Raw genomic sequence first — 21063 nt, forward strand, 5'->3', positions numbered from 1 at the left:
TGATTTTTTGACAGTTTTAAATCTTCGGAAATTACTACAAAAATCCCGCTCAAGTTACATAGTTATCTACTAACATAAACTGAATACTTCTATTTTTATAACAAACGTTGACAGAAAAATGTACTGGTTGTAATTTTCAAATAATTATGTTGAACCGTTTTGAATGGAGAAATATTTAAATTCGTTTGGCTAGATGTGTTACAAACAGATGACAACTTACCTCTCGTAGAGAAATCTGTAAGAAATGAAAGAATGACGATTAGTCACACCATGCAGCTTACACTTCGTGAATATTAAACGACGAAAACGTTACAAGCCGTTCAACTACTCACCGGTAAACACAATCTCTGGTATCGTGGTGGGAGTTGTTTGTATTTGTGGAGCTGTCTGCAGGCTAAGCAGGGGTTCGTTACTCCCGTTGTGATTATGGCTGTAGCTTTGGTGATTTACACTGTTGGGAAGTGAACCACACGTGACTGAGTTTAAGTGTGGCGATTGCTGTGGAGGGGTATGCTGCGGATGTTGCTGCTGATGCTGCTGATGCTGCTGGTGCTGCTGGTGCGACTGTTGGGACTGTTGCTGTTGCTGCTGTTGGTGTTGTTGCTGCTGCTGCTGTTGTTGCTGTTGCGATTGCGGTTGCTGCTGTTGATGTGTTGGGTCCGTCCGCAGGTTGAGATCGTTGTTTAGCGTCAGGTAGGGATCGTCAAACTGTGTTGGACGGGAGAATATTGAATAATTATAATGAAATTGAAACCAGAAAAAAAATTATACCGTTCCAAATACCAACTGGTTTGCGGAGAAATCCGGTGGTAATGCGTTGTCTCCCTAGAGAACGTTTGGGGATAAGAAAAAGAAATGTTAGCATGTTGCCGAATTGGATGGGCGAGCAAAACTCCAGTAATATCAAAAAGCATAGTAGTACTACCCTAATGAAAGCAGGATGATGCAGAAGTTTAATGTTACTTGCAACTTTGATAGATAAAAAGAAACTGATGGTCAAAAGATGACGTGTACACAAATAGTCAAGATAATATAGAATTAAAAATAATTTTAATTATATCAAAGTTATTGATAAGCCTATACTTCTCCATTTTTTTGAGAACTTGTTTGAAGAAATTGTTTATTATTTTTAATTTGTAGGTTAGGAAGCCTAATCGGTAGGTTTAAGCAAATGTTTACACGTATTTGTTATTAATTCCAGTATTACAGTTAAAAACCACAAATGTTACGGTTGCATCCCGGTCCTTACTAGACCCTGGTAAGAAACGGTGAACGGAGGGCTCAATAATATGAATGGAGAAAATTATACTAAACTTCTAATTGTAGTTATCAACCTGGTAGCTGATAGTCAATTATTCGAAACCAATATTCGTTGCTATCAACCAATAACATTTATAACAACACAATACAATATTGTATTGTCCAACCTAGCAAATAATGTTCAAGGAAATCAAAAAAGTAAGGGTCGTAATTTTAACCACTCGGCATAGGAACACAATCTTGGATATCGGAAAGTATTTGTAATGATCCCAATATTCGACAGAACGAAATTAGCGGAAGCACAATGCCGAATGCAGAGTATAAGTTTTGCAGCCTTCAATTCGCCTTTCATTTCGTTGAAATGAAACCAGAAAGTATGGATATCAGTATCTCTGCATGACAGAAAAATATAGAATTGCAAGAATAATATTTGTAGTAAAAACATCATAACCAACAGGTTGTACAAGGAAATTTTTAAAACTTGATTTGGACAAAACTAGATTTTCAAATCATGAATGTAAAGCGTCTCTATTGAATGATTTAAAAATATAAAATTAGAATATATAAATGAACTCGAAAGCATTCCATAACTACTACTAAACTGCGAAAAGGAGAGCATCATGCAAATACAATGTGGGTACCTACTTAAACAACAGCACAAAAGTCGTTACAACATTTGATTCAAAAACAATGATAAAAGATACCGATAAGAATGTTTCGAGGTAACAATCCTCTACTATGCAGGACTTTAAATTATCTGATTCAATAACCGAGAACACATACAGAAATCATGAAAGATCCAATTGAGAATTATTCGCAAATTTATGCAATGAAAGCAATGTTTTTAAAAAAACAGCATCAGCAAGAATAAGAAAAATAGAGTATAATAGATATAAAAAAGAGAAAATATCTGAAAAAATAGATATTGGTATCAACCTGAACTTGGGCGGTTAATGTACATCCAGACTCGACAAGACTTCGAACCAAAGTAGTCCAGTCCTTTTAGAAACGCACACCCAGTTTTAGCGCAGTGCATTTGCAATATTCGTTACCATCACGTATTCGTTTTATGATTAACGTTTTTGGGTGTTATATACGGGGCGTACGGTACGGTACGGTATTAGCATTTAAATCGCGGCGGCACACGGTGCATATACAGTGATGGAGGAACGGAGAAACGATGATGATTTATTTGGCGGTTGATGGTAATTGTTTAAGTAGATGGTTGGAAGGTGAATTGAATCAGCATTAGTCATTCGGAAATGATAATTCAGCTCTTCGCTGAATGTTTTGAATCGTTAGATTATTAGAGAAACTGTACAAATTAAAATAGCCGGTAGGCAAACGGCCCATATCAGAACGGTGAAATAAAGCAGTAGAAAAATCAAACCAACGAAACGGAATAGTGGGAAAAGCCGAGGTGGTGATAATTCCTAACAATAAGGATAAATAGATTGAATTTGATGCGGGGTGAGGAAGAAGAATATTTACAATAAAATAAGAAACTATAAAACGTAATACAGTTTGAGTTTTTATTTGATTTAGATATCATGGAATAAGTATAGGTAAATATCTAATTTGATGTCTGAGAAAAGCGAAACACAAGATTTCGAGTTAATGACTGAATGTTTATTTGTAGAGCGTTTCAGTAACAATTACTTACCAGGGTTATGTGTTCCAGGTGTTGTGGCAGGGTGTTTTGAACATAAACATCATTCGATGGATACTTGTCATAAGATTGTCTGCAAAAGGAATGAATTACAGAAACGCGTTAATACATGAATTCAAATTAAACTCTTATTATGTGTACGCTCATATCAGAAGAAGCGGATCATATCACTCCTTTATGAATAAGCGTTCTCGATTAACCAACTGCACTAATTTGATAATGATGCTTTAATGATTTAAAGATATCTTTAATTTTGTATAAGAGAATATACTCTTGAGCAAGAACTTTATGAAGTAAACAAACGATCCACGACAATGGACACTAGACAGTTTTGACTGATTAGCTTAATATGCCAGTGGTCGTAAGCTTAAATCTCAGAAGTATCAAGTTATTCGATGTCAATTGCTTAGAGCATGGGTTTATTATCAGCCCCTTCTATTATTCTCCTTCTTGCTGAATTCAGCATTATCCAGATGAAACTGCGGACATCCCGTCTCGGCATGGTTTGTTTTGGCTGCAGGCATCCCGTCACGCTTAAAATTATATATATCATAAGTCTCGGGTGATACTTTGTAATCGCCATTGTGATATTACTTTGACGGGATCGCCATTGTCTTATTACTTTGACACAGCTTACCCAAAATTCTGAAGGCTGTAAATTGAGGTGTTACTTGGCGTACACTTCACATGGTCGGTGTTAAATCAGACCGAACCAAGCAACAAAAACCTAATTTCGAGAAAAACGAAGTCAAAGTTTGCTACTCTGTGTTGCTTAATGCTATCAACCGTTCGAAATGAGTTCATATCCCTGGCTATTTCAAACATTTATGTAATCTGATTAGAGTAAAATGTAGTTTAGGAAGTTCTTGATCGTTTCCTGTCAATAACCCATTTTTTTTAAATTTTGCGACTTGCTCCGGTCTCACTTAACACCGATCACATATCGCACAGAACTCTCGACATAAATGTCATTCTTACAGCTCGTGAGCTGGTCAGTGGAACGAAGTGGGCACTCGTCAGGGTGAATTAAAACGAGTGATACTAATACGAGGAACGATATTCATATTGTTGAATGAGCTTCGAGAGAAGGGTAAAATTCATTACACAGAAGCACGGATAAAAAATTTGGAGGTCATCTAAAGCGATATTGGAAAGAAATGAAATGCGAAATACAGTACTGGGACCACAGTAATGCGGTTGTTACTGTGCTACTGCACCATTTGGTATGTTTTGTACGAAGCAATTCAGCGGATCATTGTCAGGATCTGCGCAGAACACATGCAGGAGCAGTGATTGGACGGCCTCATTTGCCACATTTTTGAATTTTTAAAAAGAACGACTCGAGTGTACAATCTACCGCGGTATTATATTGCTCAATTCTTTCTATAAGATAGTCTCCCGTATCCTGTTCTGTGGGCTGAGGCCGTTATTGGATTGTTTCTTCGGCGAGTACAAAGCTGTTTCTCGTGTGGGTCGCTCCCATATGGATCAGATTTTTACCCTGCTTCAGTTACTAGACAAGTTCCGGGAGTACAACTTGCCGACTGTTTATGGACTTTAAGGCGGTGTACGATTCAGTCAAACGAAATGAGCTATGGCAGCTGATGCTAGAACAGAGTTTTCCAACGAAACTTTTTAAACCTATTCGTACGACGATGGATGAAATCATGCGTCAGAATAGCGGGCGAGACCTCAGCCGGTTTTGTGACGTTGGATGGACTGACACAAAAGAGAGCAAATTGGGCTTTCTATGGATTACGTAGCCAATTGAAGCCCCGTCGAACCAGAAGAGCTTTGATTCTTGAAATATTTTAAAGCAAACATATTTTTGACATAAAATTTGACCATCGCTTATTTACGCTCCCCACGATTTGCCATAATTACAAAATATTTAAAACAAGCGAAACTTACCCGTTATTACTTCCTATACTATGAGACACAGGACTGCATGGTGCACTAGAACTTGAGTCGAGGTTGAGCACCAGACCAGGACTAGAACCGGGACTTGGCCTATTTCGGTAATCTAGCATCACATGCTACGAGAAGAAAAACGAAACGAAAAGCAGTTTTAAAAATTGTTAAACATTTCACGGAAACCCTTTCTCACCGGTGAAATGTTCCCATGAGATCCATAAAGAATATTTTCGGGAGAATTTTGCTGGTTCGGCGACGACAACCCGTCGTTTATTTGGCTGAAATTGTCGTAACTAATTTGATCCAATGTTGGTACCCGCTGCTGTTGCTGCTGTGGTTGGGGCGATTGGCTCAGCTCGTAAGTATTATTACCCTGCTGTAAGAGAAAAACAATTAGAGAGGTATGTGCAGTGCCGTGTGCAAGTATTGTTTTCTTCTTTAATTTAAACCCTTTCTACTGAAGTTTATCTCGTGGTTTTGATATCGAAAAGATGAGTTTTTTTTGTTTGGTACTACGAGGTATACTTCAGGTAGGGATTATTTTGCACTATAACACACGACTGCGTTATTTATTATACATCAACTTTATACTGTTTGTTACGAATTAAAACATCGAGGGAAAATGCTATTGCTTTGCTTTTTTGCGGTTTAAGAAGTGCTTTATTTACAGTTATGTATTTTTTCTAGCAACGAAAAAATAGATATATAAAATATAAAATAAAACAGACGCGTGTTGCAATGAATAGAGAAAATGGGTTCAAACCAGTCGCCGACTGGATTGATGCTTAGAACTAAAAAATAAATAAAATAAAAATTATATACCTTCGACATAAATGTAAATCTATTGCTATCTGGTACAGATAAAAAAGGCTGTAAAAAATTAATGATGAAGAATGTAAATAATTTAACACATCGAATGAAACAAGCCTGCAAGCGAAGACTGAAATTTGAAATCAAATAAAATGGCCAATCGGAGAAAAAACACTACTTTAAACGATATTTACATGAAAAAAAACACAAACAACGTTTAAGCCTTCAATTGTGTTGTTACGTTAGTCCGAGGAATTGTGAGAGACAAGCACGGGGTCACAGGCTGAGTTTTTTTATGTGATGTGAAATGAGATTACTGGGATTTTATCGGAGAAGTGATCCTAAATAGCGTTGTTTGCCCACATTAAAGATCTATAAGTTTCTCCCTAAGTTGTATCTCAAAGCTGAGCTCGTGTTAGTGTTAAATTGATGATTGTTAAATACAAACTTATTGCCTATAACGTAACACGCGGGGACGAGATATCCTTGAATACTTTCACTAGCTACAATCCCAATTCTAATCTATAACTATGACTCAAGACATACTGGATGTGTGACAGTTTCTTTTCAAATCCTTGCTCGTAAGCGTTCAAAGGCAATTGATAGTTGTCCAACTGAACGCCATTTTTCTGTAAAATAAATTTTCTGGTATGCTAATCAAAGAAAATCGGTCACTTCACTTTGACTTCTCGATATTCTATTAAACTATTTCGAGATTAGAAATTGAGAAATTATTTTAAAGTCAAGCTATTTCTTATATAACAGTTTCTACTAAAAACAAATACGTTTTGCCTGTTTTCTCAAATATCCATTTTCAAGATTATCGCTCAATAGGCCGATGGATCGCAGAATTCCTTAAAATTTTGTAAACCTGCATAGACTCATAAACGAAAATGATGTTTAAAAAACTCAAGGTTCTTTTTTTTCCGAAATTCCAAAGAAAAATTTTTGATTATCCGTCCGAGAAATCATTGCTGAGCAAATTTGGTTACCTATTGGCGTACCTTACATGAATTTTGCCGTATGAAGAATTCATCTATACTGCACTCGATCCTGGGCGACTCGTCACCAATTCCTTGAGCGTTTCGATACACGCAAGTCGGCTTCAACCTGGTCGCCCCATCTAGCACATTGGGTCCTTGAAGAAAACAGATTTCACTGCACAGTCGTCCGGCATCCTTGCGACGTGTGCAGCCCTTCGTATCTCGTTCGCCAGATGTACGATGAGAATCTCTCCAAGTAGTGTTTGCAGCTCGAGGTTTAAACGCCTCGGTTACTCTCCGGTTGTACGTTTGTACTTTCGTTCAAATACGGCAAGTGCACGTATGCCTTCCATAAACAAAGTTACAGTCTTGAATCCGTAGAGGACTACCAATCTGTTTAACGTTTTGTACATCGCCAACTTTGTGCGGAGGCGTATGCTCCGCATTAAAGGGTGTTGCGGAGGGAAAAGTAGGCTACAGCTTGAATGCGTCGTTGAATCTCCTTACTCGTATTATTTTCGGTGATGGCCAGAGATCCCAAATATATGAACTCATCAACCACTTCTAGTTCATCGCCTTCAATAGTTACTGTCCATAGGTAAGAAACGTTGTTGATTTGTAACCCAGTCCTTCTAGCATCCGTTTTAGTCTTGCGTAGGTTGCCTCCGCCGTCCCAAGGATTCAAGTAATGATATCGAGGTCGTCTGCGAAGGCTAAGAGTTGGCATTTTTTGCGGAAGATCGATCCTCTCGTTTCGATGCCCGCTCGTCGGATCACACCTACAATAGTGATGTTGAATAACATATAGGACAGTTCATTCCCTTGTCCGCGTTTCGAAGGGACTCGAGAGTGCCCCCAAAACACGCACGTAGCATATCACTCGCCCAGTTTGACCAAAAAACATTGTATCATATACTGCCCTGAAACCCCCGAAAATATTAGGCGAGGGCACGTTGTACTTCCGACATTTCTGAAGGATTTGTCGCAGAATGAAAATTTGATCCGTATTGGCACGGGTCCCAATAAAGCCCGCCTGATACTAACCTACGATTTCTCTTGCTATTGGGGATAGACTTTTTACTTTGTATTAAAGGTAAATGTAATATGTTACTGAACTGCATTTAAATTTATATGCATTTTTACTTCCACATGCTTCTGAGCGGACCTTTCTCTGAACTCCTTCCATCTTCCATTAATCTTATCGGCAACTTTTTTCGGAACGTTGAGCCACTCGAATCAAAATTCTGAAACCGTTGATACTTCTCCACCGAGCTTCTTGAGGTTTTCCTTCACAATCGACCAGTATTTTCGATCGGCCAGACAGATAGGTTTCATTGGCCGTAAATAATGTAATTTCGTTATACCTGCAGTTATAACTATGACGTAATGACAACTGGCTAAGCCTGGCCAGAACAACGGTTGCACTGCGTGTTGATTGAGGAAAGGCAATAGACGCTTTTTAGGACATTCTTGTCGGTACATCTCTGCATTTATGTTGTTATCGAATCTCTATTGGTATCTCTGTTGTTACGAATGTTTGAGATTTTAACCCGCGTAACATATTGCTTGCCAGGCAAGATATTTTTCAGAAAATTTAGTTTGGTCTTCAGATTCAGACGTACAGGGGCATTGTTCCGACTAACTGCAGTAACTGCGTTATCCATGTTCATCAGCACTTCCAGCCTTTCTTTCTTTCAAAGTGCTGTCCCAAGTCATCTTCCATCGACTATCGCCAATAGCCAATAGATTTATGGGAAGTTACCAAGCCGGCTTCATGGAGGGACATCTTCACCCTGCGGCAGAATTCTGAGTCCCCACGCATCACCTATTCATCGATTTCAAAGCCGCATATGATAGCGTAAACCGACAAGAGCTATGGAAAATTTTGGACGAAAACGACTTTCCGAGTAAGCTTCCTAGACTTATCATGGCTGCGACGGATGGGATCCAGTGCTGTGTGAGAATCTCGGGTGGATTGTTGGACCCATTCGAATCTCGCAGGGGACTTCGACAAGGAGATGGTCTTTCCTGCCTGCTATTCAACATTGCGCTTGAAGGTGTTATAAGACGAGCGGCGATCGAAATGCGGGGCACGATTTTCAATAAATCCAGTCAATTTATCTGCTTTGCTAATGACGTGGATGCCGTCGGCAGAACATTTGAAGCGATGGAAGATCAGTACACCAGACTAAAACGCGAAGCAGAGAAGATTGGATTGAAGATAAATACGCCTAAAACGAAGTATATGCTGGCGGGCGGGACCGAGCGCGACAGGGCTCGCTTGGGCAGTACCGTGGTAATCGACGGGGATGAGTTCGAGGTAGTCGACGAGTTCGTATACCTTGGCTCACTGGCAACAGAGGACAACAATCAATACCAACCGTGAGATTAAAAAGCGTATTATCAGCGGAAGTCGGACCTACTACGGACTCCACAAACACTTGCGGTTGAACAATCTGAACCCCCGTACAAAGTGCACACTGTAAAAAGCAAAGCCATGGGTTTATACCGTCTTTAGACATTACCCTTCTTTATCGACAGACTTCGCAGCCGGCTGTTAGAGTACAGGAAAATTACGGGGCCAGTGCAACAATCCTACTGACTCTAACTAGCAAGCACCGCCTAGCCGAGATTCGCCGAGCACACTGTACAAAACGCTAATTAGACCAGCTGTCCTCTACGGGCATGAACCGTGGACACTGGTAGAAGAGGACCTACGAGCACTCGGAGTTTTTGAACGGCGGGTGCTAAGAACCATCTTCGACGGAGTGCAAGAGAACGATGTATAGCGGCTAAGAATGAACCACGAGCTTGCGCGTCTCTGCGGCGAACCAAGTATTCAGAAAGTAGTTAAAACTGGACGGATACGTTGGGCAGGACATGTTGCTAGAATGCCGGACAACTATCCTGTAAAAATGGTTTTCGCATCGAATCCGGTAGGAACAAGACGAAGAGGGGCACAGCGAGCGAGGCGGCAAGATTAGGTGGAGCGAGATCTGGCGAGCACTGGGTGCCCGCGGAAGTAGAGATCAGTTGCCATGGACCGTAATAGATAAAGAAATTATACTGCGCAGGCCTTGTCGTAAGTCGTTAGGTCAATTAAGTAAGTAAGTAAGCCTTTTTTCCACAGCAAAGCACTCTTAATGACGTTTGAGCAGATCTGCAACAATTGATTTTGGCAAACTTAATGATTTTGCGTTGGAACGAATCGAAGAATGGCGATTTTTCAAATAGGTACTTCTGCAAAATCTTTCCATCTTATAAGATGAGAGCTCATATCAAATTAATGTACATATGTGATTTACGTTTGTTTATGTATCGATCATGAGCATAGAGAGATTTGTTCCGCTTTGTTCTAGTGTCAGTGAGTAACATGCTTAATGCTATGCCCGCATTTTGGTGTGAAAGACCTTTAAGCGATGTGCGAACAAGCCGGCGAGTTCTCATAGTTTGTTAGGAAAATCCTATTTTCCTTGAATTTTTTAAATATTGATTTTTTTAATGGAATTCTGAGATCATTCGGTCGATTGTGTACGTTAATCATTATCCCCAAAATAAGCTTACAGCATTTATCAGTAGTTAGCAAACGAAATCATGAGATTGTCAAGTTTCATGCGTTTTGTGGCATTAGAATTAGTGTTGTATTTTATTATCGATTTTACGGTTTTCATTTCACTTAAATTTTAACCGGCCCAGCAACAATTTAAGCTTTAACGCTCTCAGGTTGTATTTTATGATCAATTTTGGTCATAAAATATGTTTTAAGTGTGCAATAAAACTCACATTATTGTGTACTTGGATGCCATGTGACTTCACAATTACGCTAATTTCACGTCGAGAGACCACAAACAAAGAATTTTTATAAACCATTTTTTAAAACAAGATAATAATTTTCGTAGCTGGTGTAACGTTTAACTTTGTAGTTCTCACCTAACACTAATCAGAAACAAAAGATAATAAAATATTAATTGAGGAGATTCGCCGGCATATCTCTAATACCAAAAATCGAACCGATTAGTGCTTGTTAGCATGATTTACCGCAGTAGGTACAGCTTTTCACTAACGAAACAATACTCATGCAGGCTTTAAACGTTAGATTCTGTGATAAAGTGAGCGCAAGCGATTTCAGTTAGGTATTATAAGGTACTGGCCAAACTGGCTTTTCACTTTACCAGCTGTTGTTTGTTTTCGATAGCTACTATTATAGCTAGCTAGGTCAGCTCTAAACACTAGCGGCAGACAACATCTACAGCGCGGAAAAGAACACCAGAGCCAACAAATTGCTACTTACCTGACTAGACTTCGGCTTCTGATTATTATTCTTTGTTTTGTTGTTATGGTTAGTACTACTAACGTTGTTGTTGTTGTTGCTGCTGCTGGTAGTGCTGTTTAGGTTAGTGATGGTGGTGTTGTTGCTGTTACTGGGGCTGACATTGCCACTGTTGGGATGACTGCTGGTCGGAATCGGATAGCCACCACCTCCTCCGCCTCCCCCGCCGAAATTGTTCGGTCGAGGCTGCGGGTGATGGTTGTGGATGGCCGACGTTGGCGATAGCGATGACGGGGATGTACCGAGAGGACTCTGTGTACGAACAAAGTTAGATAATGACGGGCTGTGAAACTGAGGATTGACTCTTTACTTACAGCACAGTAACTATTGTTATGGGCGTTCTGATCGTATTCTTGATCCAGTGACGAAGGGTACATGGGATAACCGACCGAAGTCAAATCCGGCAACGAGCCCGTATTACTGGGGATAGGAATTTGGATACTATCTGTGTGATTTTGCGATGGATAAATGCTGAAATGTTTTACAGACGCAATAGTTATTCTTTATATGTCCACGAGAAAATAATTTCAGTTCAACGTACTTTATCCCTGGTAGACCCGGTAAACCGGTCGATGAACGGGATCTCATATCATGTGGCGAATGATTTTCAAGATGATTTGACGATATATGATGATGCACTTTAGAGATACTTTGAGCATTTGAAATCTTTCTTCGAACTGTTGGACTTAACGTTAGAGGTGAGTTTGTGTTCAGGTGATTGGACTCTGGCTGCAATTTGAAAATAATGTGTCACTCAAACGTTCTATTTAGGATGAACGATGTACTGTGTTACCTGGTTTTGACATAAACTCTGGTGGATAGCGGAGTCCGAAATGGACCGATGCCAGTTGCTTTCCATCGGAGGTATAAGATGCACCGAATTGCTACCGTATGGTGACGTGTCGTGGTTCCGACTTGACTGCCGATTCCGCATTGGTCCACCAGGAGTTCGAACTAGAATATGCACCCAATGGTACTTTATAGTTGATTCAAAATTTAATACAAGCTCAAGCATACTCACCCCTAGATTCTCGACTGTGATTGGATGGAGTATTCGGCTTGGCTGCTGATTCCTTTTTAATTTTTACGCTTTCCAACTGCGTATAGGACTTCAGTTCGGTCAGTGTGCTGCCGTCATCACCCTGATGTGAAGAAACAAAATAACACCGTTAGAATGAAGCAATCACAGAATGAACTATTAACAGTTAATAACAACAATGTGCGACACCGATAATGCTACTGTCAAATTAAATCGTGTTAAATTCAAGGCGCCTAAAACGTATATACAAATGAAAATTCTAAAGGTAAAAGAATATTTTCTATTAATTTCAAGCATGAGTGCATATATTACTACTATAACCAACCACTACTGCTTTGATTGATACATATAGGGTAATTACACAGTTCCTAAAGCATGCCTTGGTAGGTTTAACTTATATGAGAAAAACCATAAAAAAGTAATAATTCCTCCTCGAGCGTCGTTAGTTTTGTGCCACATTTTTACAGCGTTACTCGAGTAATTGTAATAATATTTTAAACCTCACGTTGAGTCTCAGTATCTTAGTAACGCATTCAAAATAATTTGTATTTGTAATAATTGCAAATGGCTAACAGTATGTACGTCTCTTTAATAATTCTTAAAAACTAATCGCTGTATTTTAAATGTAATTGCTTTCTGCGCCAATATTCCTTCAAAAGCAGTTAGTGCCAAAACTTAACAATCTAAAAGCTGTATGCACTTTTCAAAAAGTATCACTTTCATTTTGCTTGCAGTCACTATAGAAAAACTGCAACAAACCATGAACTCAATTTTAAAGTATTTCTGCATCGCATTTTCGCATTTACTAAAAGCTAGTCGAAGCACAATTAGCAAACAACGATATAAACAAGTGTATTAATAACTCCAGCAAAACGGCCAACATTCAAATAATGAAAGAAAAGAAAAGTAAACTGAATCTTCTCGGTACAAGAGTAAGAGTAAGAGAACACCACAACAATTAAACCGACACATTTCGGAATTTTGCATGCTGGACCTTTTCCTGATACAAGTTATCGTTATCGTTGTTGACGTTGGGCAGTGAACCGCCTCGAAATGTACCCAAGCCACCGAGCGTGGGCGTAAGATTGGCACTCCTCGAAACCTGCATGCAGCAACGCCACCACAACGGCAGGCACCGATGACCACCACCACCAACCGACCGAACCGACGATAATGGTTTGCATTGTGCGAAATAGGAAATGAGCAAATCAACGAGTAAAGCGTTAGTTCAATATACGATTCTACGGAATAGGTTGAAAAGATCGTGAAGTACCTTCAATTGAACCGGATATCTGATATTTAAAAACAATACTGAATGCTAATAGTTGTAAGGGCTATATGACTTTATACTTAATTATTTCAATTAAATTTAAATAATTAATTAATTTTCATCAATTTGGTATTTTAAAAGTATATAGTAACCTGTGTAATCACTATCCCATCTTTAAACAGAAATAACAGAAACATTTCACTCTAGTTCATAATTTGTAAGAACGTACTCTTGACGATAATTTTTGTTTTCAATTTTATGTGATAACTTGAACGTTGCAGAAAGTTAGAGCAATTTTGTCGAAGGCTAAAAGCTATATAGTCTAAATAGCTTAAGTTATTAAAATCACGTTGAATGTTGTTGGTTTTTCACACCATCAATCGTCATTGGGGTGTTTCTGTCTATACCAATGCAAGTTTATGTTAGGAATGCTTTAGAAGGCAACCGGAAGACAAAGAAAATTATCATCTTGAGAGGTGACAAACGGCAAAATGATTTGTATTTTCAACAGAATAGAAATTGTTATTTTTAATTAGTAAGCTGCTAAACACCTGTTCGGTCTCGTGCGATTCTTTTTACTTTTGTAAGTTTTTATATAAATACATTACTTCATACATATGGTATCTATCCTAGTTCATGCAAGTTCAGCATTTTGTCTGTTAATTCTCATAATCAATTAATTGTTTGAAGCAGTGTAAATTGTATTGGACTTAGACATTTTCCCGATAATCTTATTTTTTCACAATAAAGCGTTATGACTAATTGACCAAAAATCTCACTTGCATCCGTTAGAATTAAGCCCAGACTAGATAAGGCATGACGAGATGTTTGCCACACAACTAACAGGGAATCATTTTTGCCCATATCGCTATTTCACTAGTAAATATTTCATAGCATCATAATACTTAGTAACTTAGTTAATTTTTCTAATCTTTAAGACCAAATACTTAGCTAAAACATAAATGCCCCTAAATAACGGGCACTCTATCTAATCATTTCTATAGTTGTGCTAGCAAATCTAGAATGTAATTCCTTCGACCGATTTCTACGTCTGAATAAAAATATCAATTTCATTCATTCGTCAAAGCGAATGCACATAAATAAATAAAGCCAATATGTTCAATATAATTTATAAACAATTTTGAAAAGCATTGCAACCTAGGAGTGCCCATGGAATGTCCCAGTACCTAATCACCAAGAAGTCAAACGAGAAATCGGGGTGCTGAAGACCAACAAAGCCGCAAGTGAGGACCGCCTACCAGCAGAGCTTTATAAATATGGCCGAGAAAAAACGCTGACAACGGCTGGCGAATTTCAAAGATTTGGGAGACGGAGAAGCTATCGGAGGAATGGATGGAAGGAGTGGTTTGTCCCATCTACAAAAACGATGATCGGCTCGACTGCTACAATTACCGCGGCATAACGCTGGTAATTGCCGCCTACAAGATACTTTCACACATCCTGTTTCGTCGATTGTCACCCAAAGCACAAGGTTTCGTAGGGAATTACGAGGCGAGTTTCGAGGGGACTCGCGCTACTATGGAACAAATTTTCACAATCTTACAAATCTTGCAGAAATGTCGGGCGTACAAGGTGTCCACGCCTCACATCTTTATTGATTTCAAAGCAGCATTCGATACAGTCGATCGACACCAGCTATGGCAGATAATGCACGAAAACGGTCATCCGGATAAACTGACGCAACTGATCAGAGCTACATTGGATCGAGTTATGTGTTTCGTGCGTATCTCGGGGACACTCTGGAGTCCCTCCGAGATGCGGCGAGAGTTGAGACAAGGTGACGGCCTATCCCACATGCATGTTCATGTATGTATAATCATGAATTAATGTTTAATTATGGTTGCATGTATAATCTTACATCGTGTACAAGATGCTCAGTTGTAAGATTAGGCGGGTGATATATGAGAAGCAACAAATTCTACAGCTCTTAAAAATGGTCTCAAATTTGCAAATGTTGACCGATTTGGCTGAAATTTTGACCAAAGTCTTAGGATTGAATATAAAACAAGTGATGTTGAGCTATGAATGTGGGTCATTTTTAAGGTCACTTTAAGGAGCCCTAAAGAGAGAAAAAATTCATTTTTGTAGTTAAATTTCATATTTAATTGAAAAAATCTCATCTAACTTTTGTAGAACCATAGTGAATGTGTATATATTCTGAAAGCTTGTCCTCTAAGCTTTCCAAAAATGTATAAAACACTTAGAATTGCTTGAAAAATTATTGAGTTATTCATTATAGCATGCGTACACCTAGCCAAAAAAACGTTTTTTGCAATAACTTGAAATTTTGAGGGTGTTAGGATGATGTCATATGTGTTTTAATGATGTACTAGGTGCAACTAACAACGTAAACTAGGTCACTTGCAAAGTATATTAAAAAAATTTTTTTGTCACACCGTGTAATCAATCGAGTCTAAAAACTCGGATAATCGAATCCCCGGATAATCGAATCTGCGGTTAATCGAATCCCCGGATAGGGGCCATCCATAAAGTACGTCACGCTTATAGGGGGGAGGGGGGTTGACCTAATCGTGACGATTTGTGACGTATGGGTGAGGGGGGGGGGGGTATAAAGTTATGAGACGTCACATGAAAAAAATTTCAAATGGAAAATTTATTCGGGGAATTATAAGGGTTTACAGAATATGCTGTACACCACTGAAGAGCTCCTTGAGTACCGTCCTGCCTAAAAAATTTTTACAACCGCAAATAGCAGCCGCACAAACTCCTGAGGGGCTACTGGGTGCTACCAGAGACCAATGGCAATGTTTCGCCTTGATATTCGTGTTAAACTCAATTGATGAACATAAGCTCATACCGAAGTTCCAGCTAGTTTTAAGATTCTGCCGTCCCTCACTCAAAGGCTCCCTGAAGGATAGAGTTTGTACAACTTGCAGATTAAATTTCGCATCTAAGGTAATGTTGAGTGATTGCAAAAAATACACAAAATGACAAAATCCGTCAGAAAAGTTCTTTCAAGACTTTGTTGTTGCAAGGCGTCAGCAGGAAATCCTGATTCTTTCAAGATTTTCCATGAAAATTTTCCTTTTTTTATTTGCTAGTTCTGTTTTGTTATTTGATGGATTAATTGAAGTGAATTATATTGATAGGTTGAAAAAAAGTTGGAATGTTTATTTAATTATTTTGTTGTGAGGGGGGGGGGGTTTAGCCGTGACGTGACGTACTTTCTCAGGGGGGGTCATGAATGTGTGACAAAATGTGACAAAGGGGGGAAGGGGGGTTGAATTTGGTCAAAATTTGCGTGACGTACTAAATGGATGTCGCCATAATCGAGTCTGAACTGTATATGCGTTCTGGGACGGCATTTTGGTTAATTCACTCAGCAACGAGTATTGTACGACGTAGTAATATGAAATAATATTGCTGAAACAAAGTAAATTGCGAACCGATATAAAACTTTCCAATATTACCGCATAAAATACAACATATAAGCTAAATATTTAAAATCCGATTTGCGATTAGGGCGTAACTAGCAAAATGCAAACAATGAAAAATATCACATTCAAAAATTAGCGAGAACTTTTTTTTACATTATAATTTAAATGGAAGTGACTAAAACCAATCAGGCCATTACAAATATTTTATAAAGTTTTTGTCCTTCCGGTGTTCGGCCACTGAAGGGGGGGGGGGGGGGGGGTCGAAGAAAAACAAAGTGAATTTTTTAATCGAGCAAAAAAAAACATGGATTTTAAGAAATTTTTTTTAAGGTTTAAACGTGAAAACCGAATCTATTCTTGCTTATAATATATACGTTATTATTTTCTATGCAAAAATATACGAAAAAAGACAAAAATGAAGGAAAATTTTTTGGACGATTTTCGGAAATTCCATTGACTCATATCCTACAAATTATTTTTTGCCCCCCGATTTTGCAAACCAATTTCCAAGGGGGGGGGGGTGACAAAAACTTTAAATATGATTTGCAATGGCTTTATTTTTGTTGATTGACATAGAATAAACCTGTCTTAAAGTTTCTCAACCATACTACATTAAATCTATGCATTTATGCTTAAAATCTAGGTTTTCTTGTTTAGCCATTTTGAAATGAGTCTCAGCGTATTTTGACAATAAGATTCGCTCAGTACTGTTTCGCCTTGTTTTGATTTTTTGTAAAGTTTTTGCGAGTTTACATGCGCCTGTGTTTTGAAAACAATGTAGTTTCGCTCTTTACTAACGCCTGTTTTCCAAACGATTTGCAAATGAGCCTGTTACTGAAAAGGTCTAAATTTCAAATTGTCTTTTATTTTGATTAAACTCTTCTATCGCTTATCACCAAAATTTTTTTTTAATGAAATTATATCGATTACTATAAAAGAAAGGATTCTTACCATCAATATTGACAGTCTTTTTAAAGCTAATGGTATAATAAAACGATTTGTTTACATTTGGCTAGTTACGCCTCTATCGCAAATAACTCCGGATATATGAAACATTGATTCAGTGAGTCAACCTTTCTATTTGAGTCACTTTTTGTTTTGATTTCAATCGGTGCTCCACTAATTAGTCACTAATTAGCATAAATAAACAACAATCCTTCGCCAAATGTTGCTGTGGGCAGAGCAACACCATAGCAAATTTTGTTTCAGTCCCACGCACATTGGCAACCCTATATCGTTACTACCCTGGTGACAAGGCGTATTACGATATAATTCAATACACTATCAAAAAATCCAACCGAACATGCAAAACATGACTGCGTCATAGTTTTGCTCATTAAAGCCACAGTATAAAAACAACAGCAATCAACATGAAGGCAATTTATTTATCAACAACTAGTTCAATCTGACGCCGATCAATGGGTGCATTTTCACTGTTTACTCGACTAAAATAGCAACAAGTTTAAACTCTCGCTTCTGCTTTGTTTTTATTTACCTACTTTCGTTCCGTTTTTCGCGCGCTTTGCTGTGGGTAAGGCACTTTTCAGATATGACACTACCACCAACAGCACAAGCTACTACTAACGTACACCGGATTGACTACTCACTGTAACCGCTTTGGTGTAGTAGCATTCGAAAGTACACACCCCTCTGCCGTTTGATTGCACGATCGCTGGCAGCTGTAAATCAGAACGCTGGGTTCCTATATACCGACTGACTCTTACGGAGTCAGATCAACAAACATGTTATTTAGTAAAAATTCCATTCACAGAAATGATAAGAGAAATTCGAACATTTCGAGCAATTGATAGTAGAGAAGCTACTAACTCTATACTGATTATGTATACAATGGTGTAGGTGCACATGGTGCTACGTATTTTTGCCAACATAACCCATCTAGCGAATATTCGCCCTGTTGCTCAAAATCTAAACAAGTGCCTAGTCTCAAGACATATAGTCTCCGATAATTCTAAATATAACCCCGACGGTCTTTGTTTCAGCATTTGAAAAGCTCTCAATAATTATTCCCCCCGCGCGAACCCATTAGGCGCCATGCACAGGTTATTTGCACAGTTGTTTTTTTTTTTCACATATTTCTATATCAAACCATTTGTTCTACAAGCTAGACGGAGCTGCCTTTTCAATTTTCTTTTTAACATTTTTTATTTATTTTCAGATAATTTAAATGAATGCAAAGTTCGGCATATTCGTGTAAAATGTCAAAAGAGATTTGTGCTTGCTGCGCCATATTTTAGAAACCATTTGAGAACTAGTCGCGTAGTATTATATGTATTACACTTTCAGTGTGAAATTGGAAATCCCACGTAAAGGAACAGGCTCGTTTGGCAAATTCCAAAATTTTACCGGGAGCAGAGCTGGGTGACACGGTGGCGAATTGACCGCATCGAAAAAACCAGTTTCTTAATCGATTTGCGTCATTCGTGTCGGCCTTCTAAGTTGGCAAACCAGTTAGCCAGCCTGGATCCCACATTATGTTGCAAGGATTGAGAAGATCACTAATGAGTTGTAATAACACGAAAAAGGTTTGAAACCGTCACGTGCTAATTCTATGATTCATAAAATTTCACTATGATTTGCGTAAATGCAATATTAGCATAACATTACCGGGCATAATACACCAGACGGTGGACTTTTTTCTAACAATATTCAGATCAAATTATCTTAAGAACGCTTTCATCTTTATTGAGAACGGCCATGCGACCCCTTTTTCATATCCGATGGAGACTAATTTTTCATTTGTCGTCCGTCTTTAGTAGACAAGTGAATTATCGCAAATGCATAATTTGGATATTGTAATGATATATAAATTTTCCCATATTCTGATAAGGTATGATGTCCCTTACCATCACCTTTATTTAATTTGATTAGCGGAAATGTTAAAAAACATCTCTTAAATGAGTTTATGAGGCAGTGTTTCAAAATACCCTTAACCGTCTAACGAAAAAAACCGTAAAAACGATGGGATCAAGTTAACGACTATTTTACATGAAAGTACACTCAAAAGAAGCTCAAGTTTTGATTTGCATACAAATATAATTGTCTGGAGAAGTACCAGGTAAGAAATAGTACAATTTCTCTTTTTCGTTTTTTATGTCTAATGCTCTACCCACTATAAAATGGGGAAAGCAGCTAGTAAAAAGCATCCAACATTGCTCTAGCCATGTCAAACTCGAACCTAGCGCCTCCATGTGACCATACCTGAAAATACTTCAATTTGTAGTAGCCAAGCTGGGAGGTGCAGATCGTGTGTACTTTATTTTCAAGTGTTATATTATTGATAAGCTAATATTTTTGAAAGACCAATCTATTTTCAGAGAGCGAAAAAAGGCGTATATCCTTGGCCAATTGCAGCCTGGCTTCTGGTCTAAAACAATTAGTTCACCCCCAAGGGTCCGGAGTATAACTGAACCTTTATTAGCAAAGATACTCCCAACGTCTGTAAATAAATCATTATCTATATGGGAAGCGTTTGGTACAGGAGGTCCACGGTTTCTTCCTTCCCCTTGATTTCGAGGAGTTTGATGGAATTAGGTATTATTTCTGGTTTCACTCAACTCCTTGGAATTCTCTCTACGGTACATGCTGCGCAGTTGGTCTGACCGTAGCTCAGTGGTCTAAAATCGTAAAAAGCAATTGGGTAAAAAATGCGTAATTTTTCAAAGGTGGTATCTTTGAAGAAGTTTATCAATAAAATATAGCGCATCTTTCTGAACTATTAGGGTGACCGTGAATTCACCTATTAGGATGATACAAAAATGTTTTTTAAATAGTTAAAAAACAATTTTCCTCCAAAAAGTTTCAGAACATACTAAAATGAGCCACTTTACTGTTTACTGGTTGCGAAATATAATGATGTGTCTAAAAAGAGCAATTAAAAATCAATTATGCTCAATAATTTTGCACACGATTTTCTTATTGCTTTCAAATGTTTTACAAAGGTACCCAGTATATCAAAAATACATAAGGCTGTTTGTCGCTGGGACGCATATTTAATAAGTTATGCAATATTTGAAAAAAAAAATCGCACTGCCTTTTTTTAGGCAGGTTAATTTAATTTCGGGCAACTTCTCGCAATCCAACAACTTTCAAAGGAAAGTACTATATTTTGTCTAAAAAAAATTCCGTTAAAGAGATCCCTGAAGCATCCGCGGAAAAAATTTATTGAGAAGGGTGTTATTTTTTGATAAAATATTTTATAACTCAATAAATATGCGTCCTAGCGACAAACAGTCTTCAGAGAAAATGTGTATTTTAATATACTGAATAAGGCCATTGCAAATAATTTTGAAAATTTTTGTCTGCCCCTCCCCCCCCCCTTGGAAATTGGCTTGAAAAATCGGGGGCAAAA

The 21063-nt window shown here is 38.2% G+C and overlaps 1 protein-coding gene across 4 annotated transcripts in view; it reads right to left on the minus strand.

The window, feature by feature from the left end:
- LOC128742198 (uncharacterized protein DDB_G0283357) overlaps positions 1-21063 on the minus strand; it is a 55294-nt gene that overhangs the window by 15383 nt on the left and 18848 nt on the right. For all 4 annotated transcript variants that reach the window (XM_053838470.1, XM_053838469.1, XM_053838471.1 and 1 more), the window contains 12 exons: positions 11988-12108; positions 11760-11920; positions 11508-11695; positions 11281-11437; positions 10928-11218; positions 5666-5713; positions 5037-5219; positions 4841-4965; positions 2924-3002; positions 772-825; positions 333-708; positions 221-235 (listed from right to left, as the gene is read on the minus strand). In XM_053838470.1, coding sequence (XP_053694445.1) covers positions 221-235; positions 333-708; positions 772-825; positions 2924-3002; positions 4841-4965; positions 5037-5219; positions 5666-5713; positions 10928-11218; positions 11281-11437; positions 11508-11695; positions 11760-11920; positions 11988-12108 — 1798 coding nt within the window. The remainder of the gene's footprint in view (positions 1-220; positions 236-332; positions 709-771; positions 826-2923; positions 3003-4840; positions 4966-5036; positions 5220-5665; positions 5714-10927; positions 11219-11280; positions 11438-11507; positions 11696-11759; positions 11921-11987; positions 12109-21063) is intronic.

Source organism: Sabethes cyaneus, chromosome 3 (assembly GCF_943734655.1).
Source record: "Sabethes cyaneus chromosome 3, idSabCyanKW18_F2, whole genome shotgun sequence".
Lineage (NCBI taxonomy): Eukaryota > Metazoa > Arthropoda > Insecta > Diptera > Culicidae > Sabethes > Sabethes cyaneus.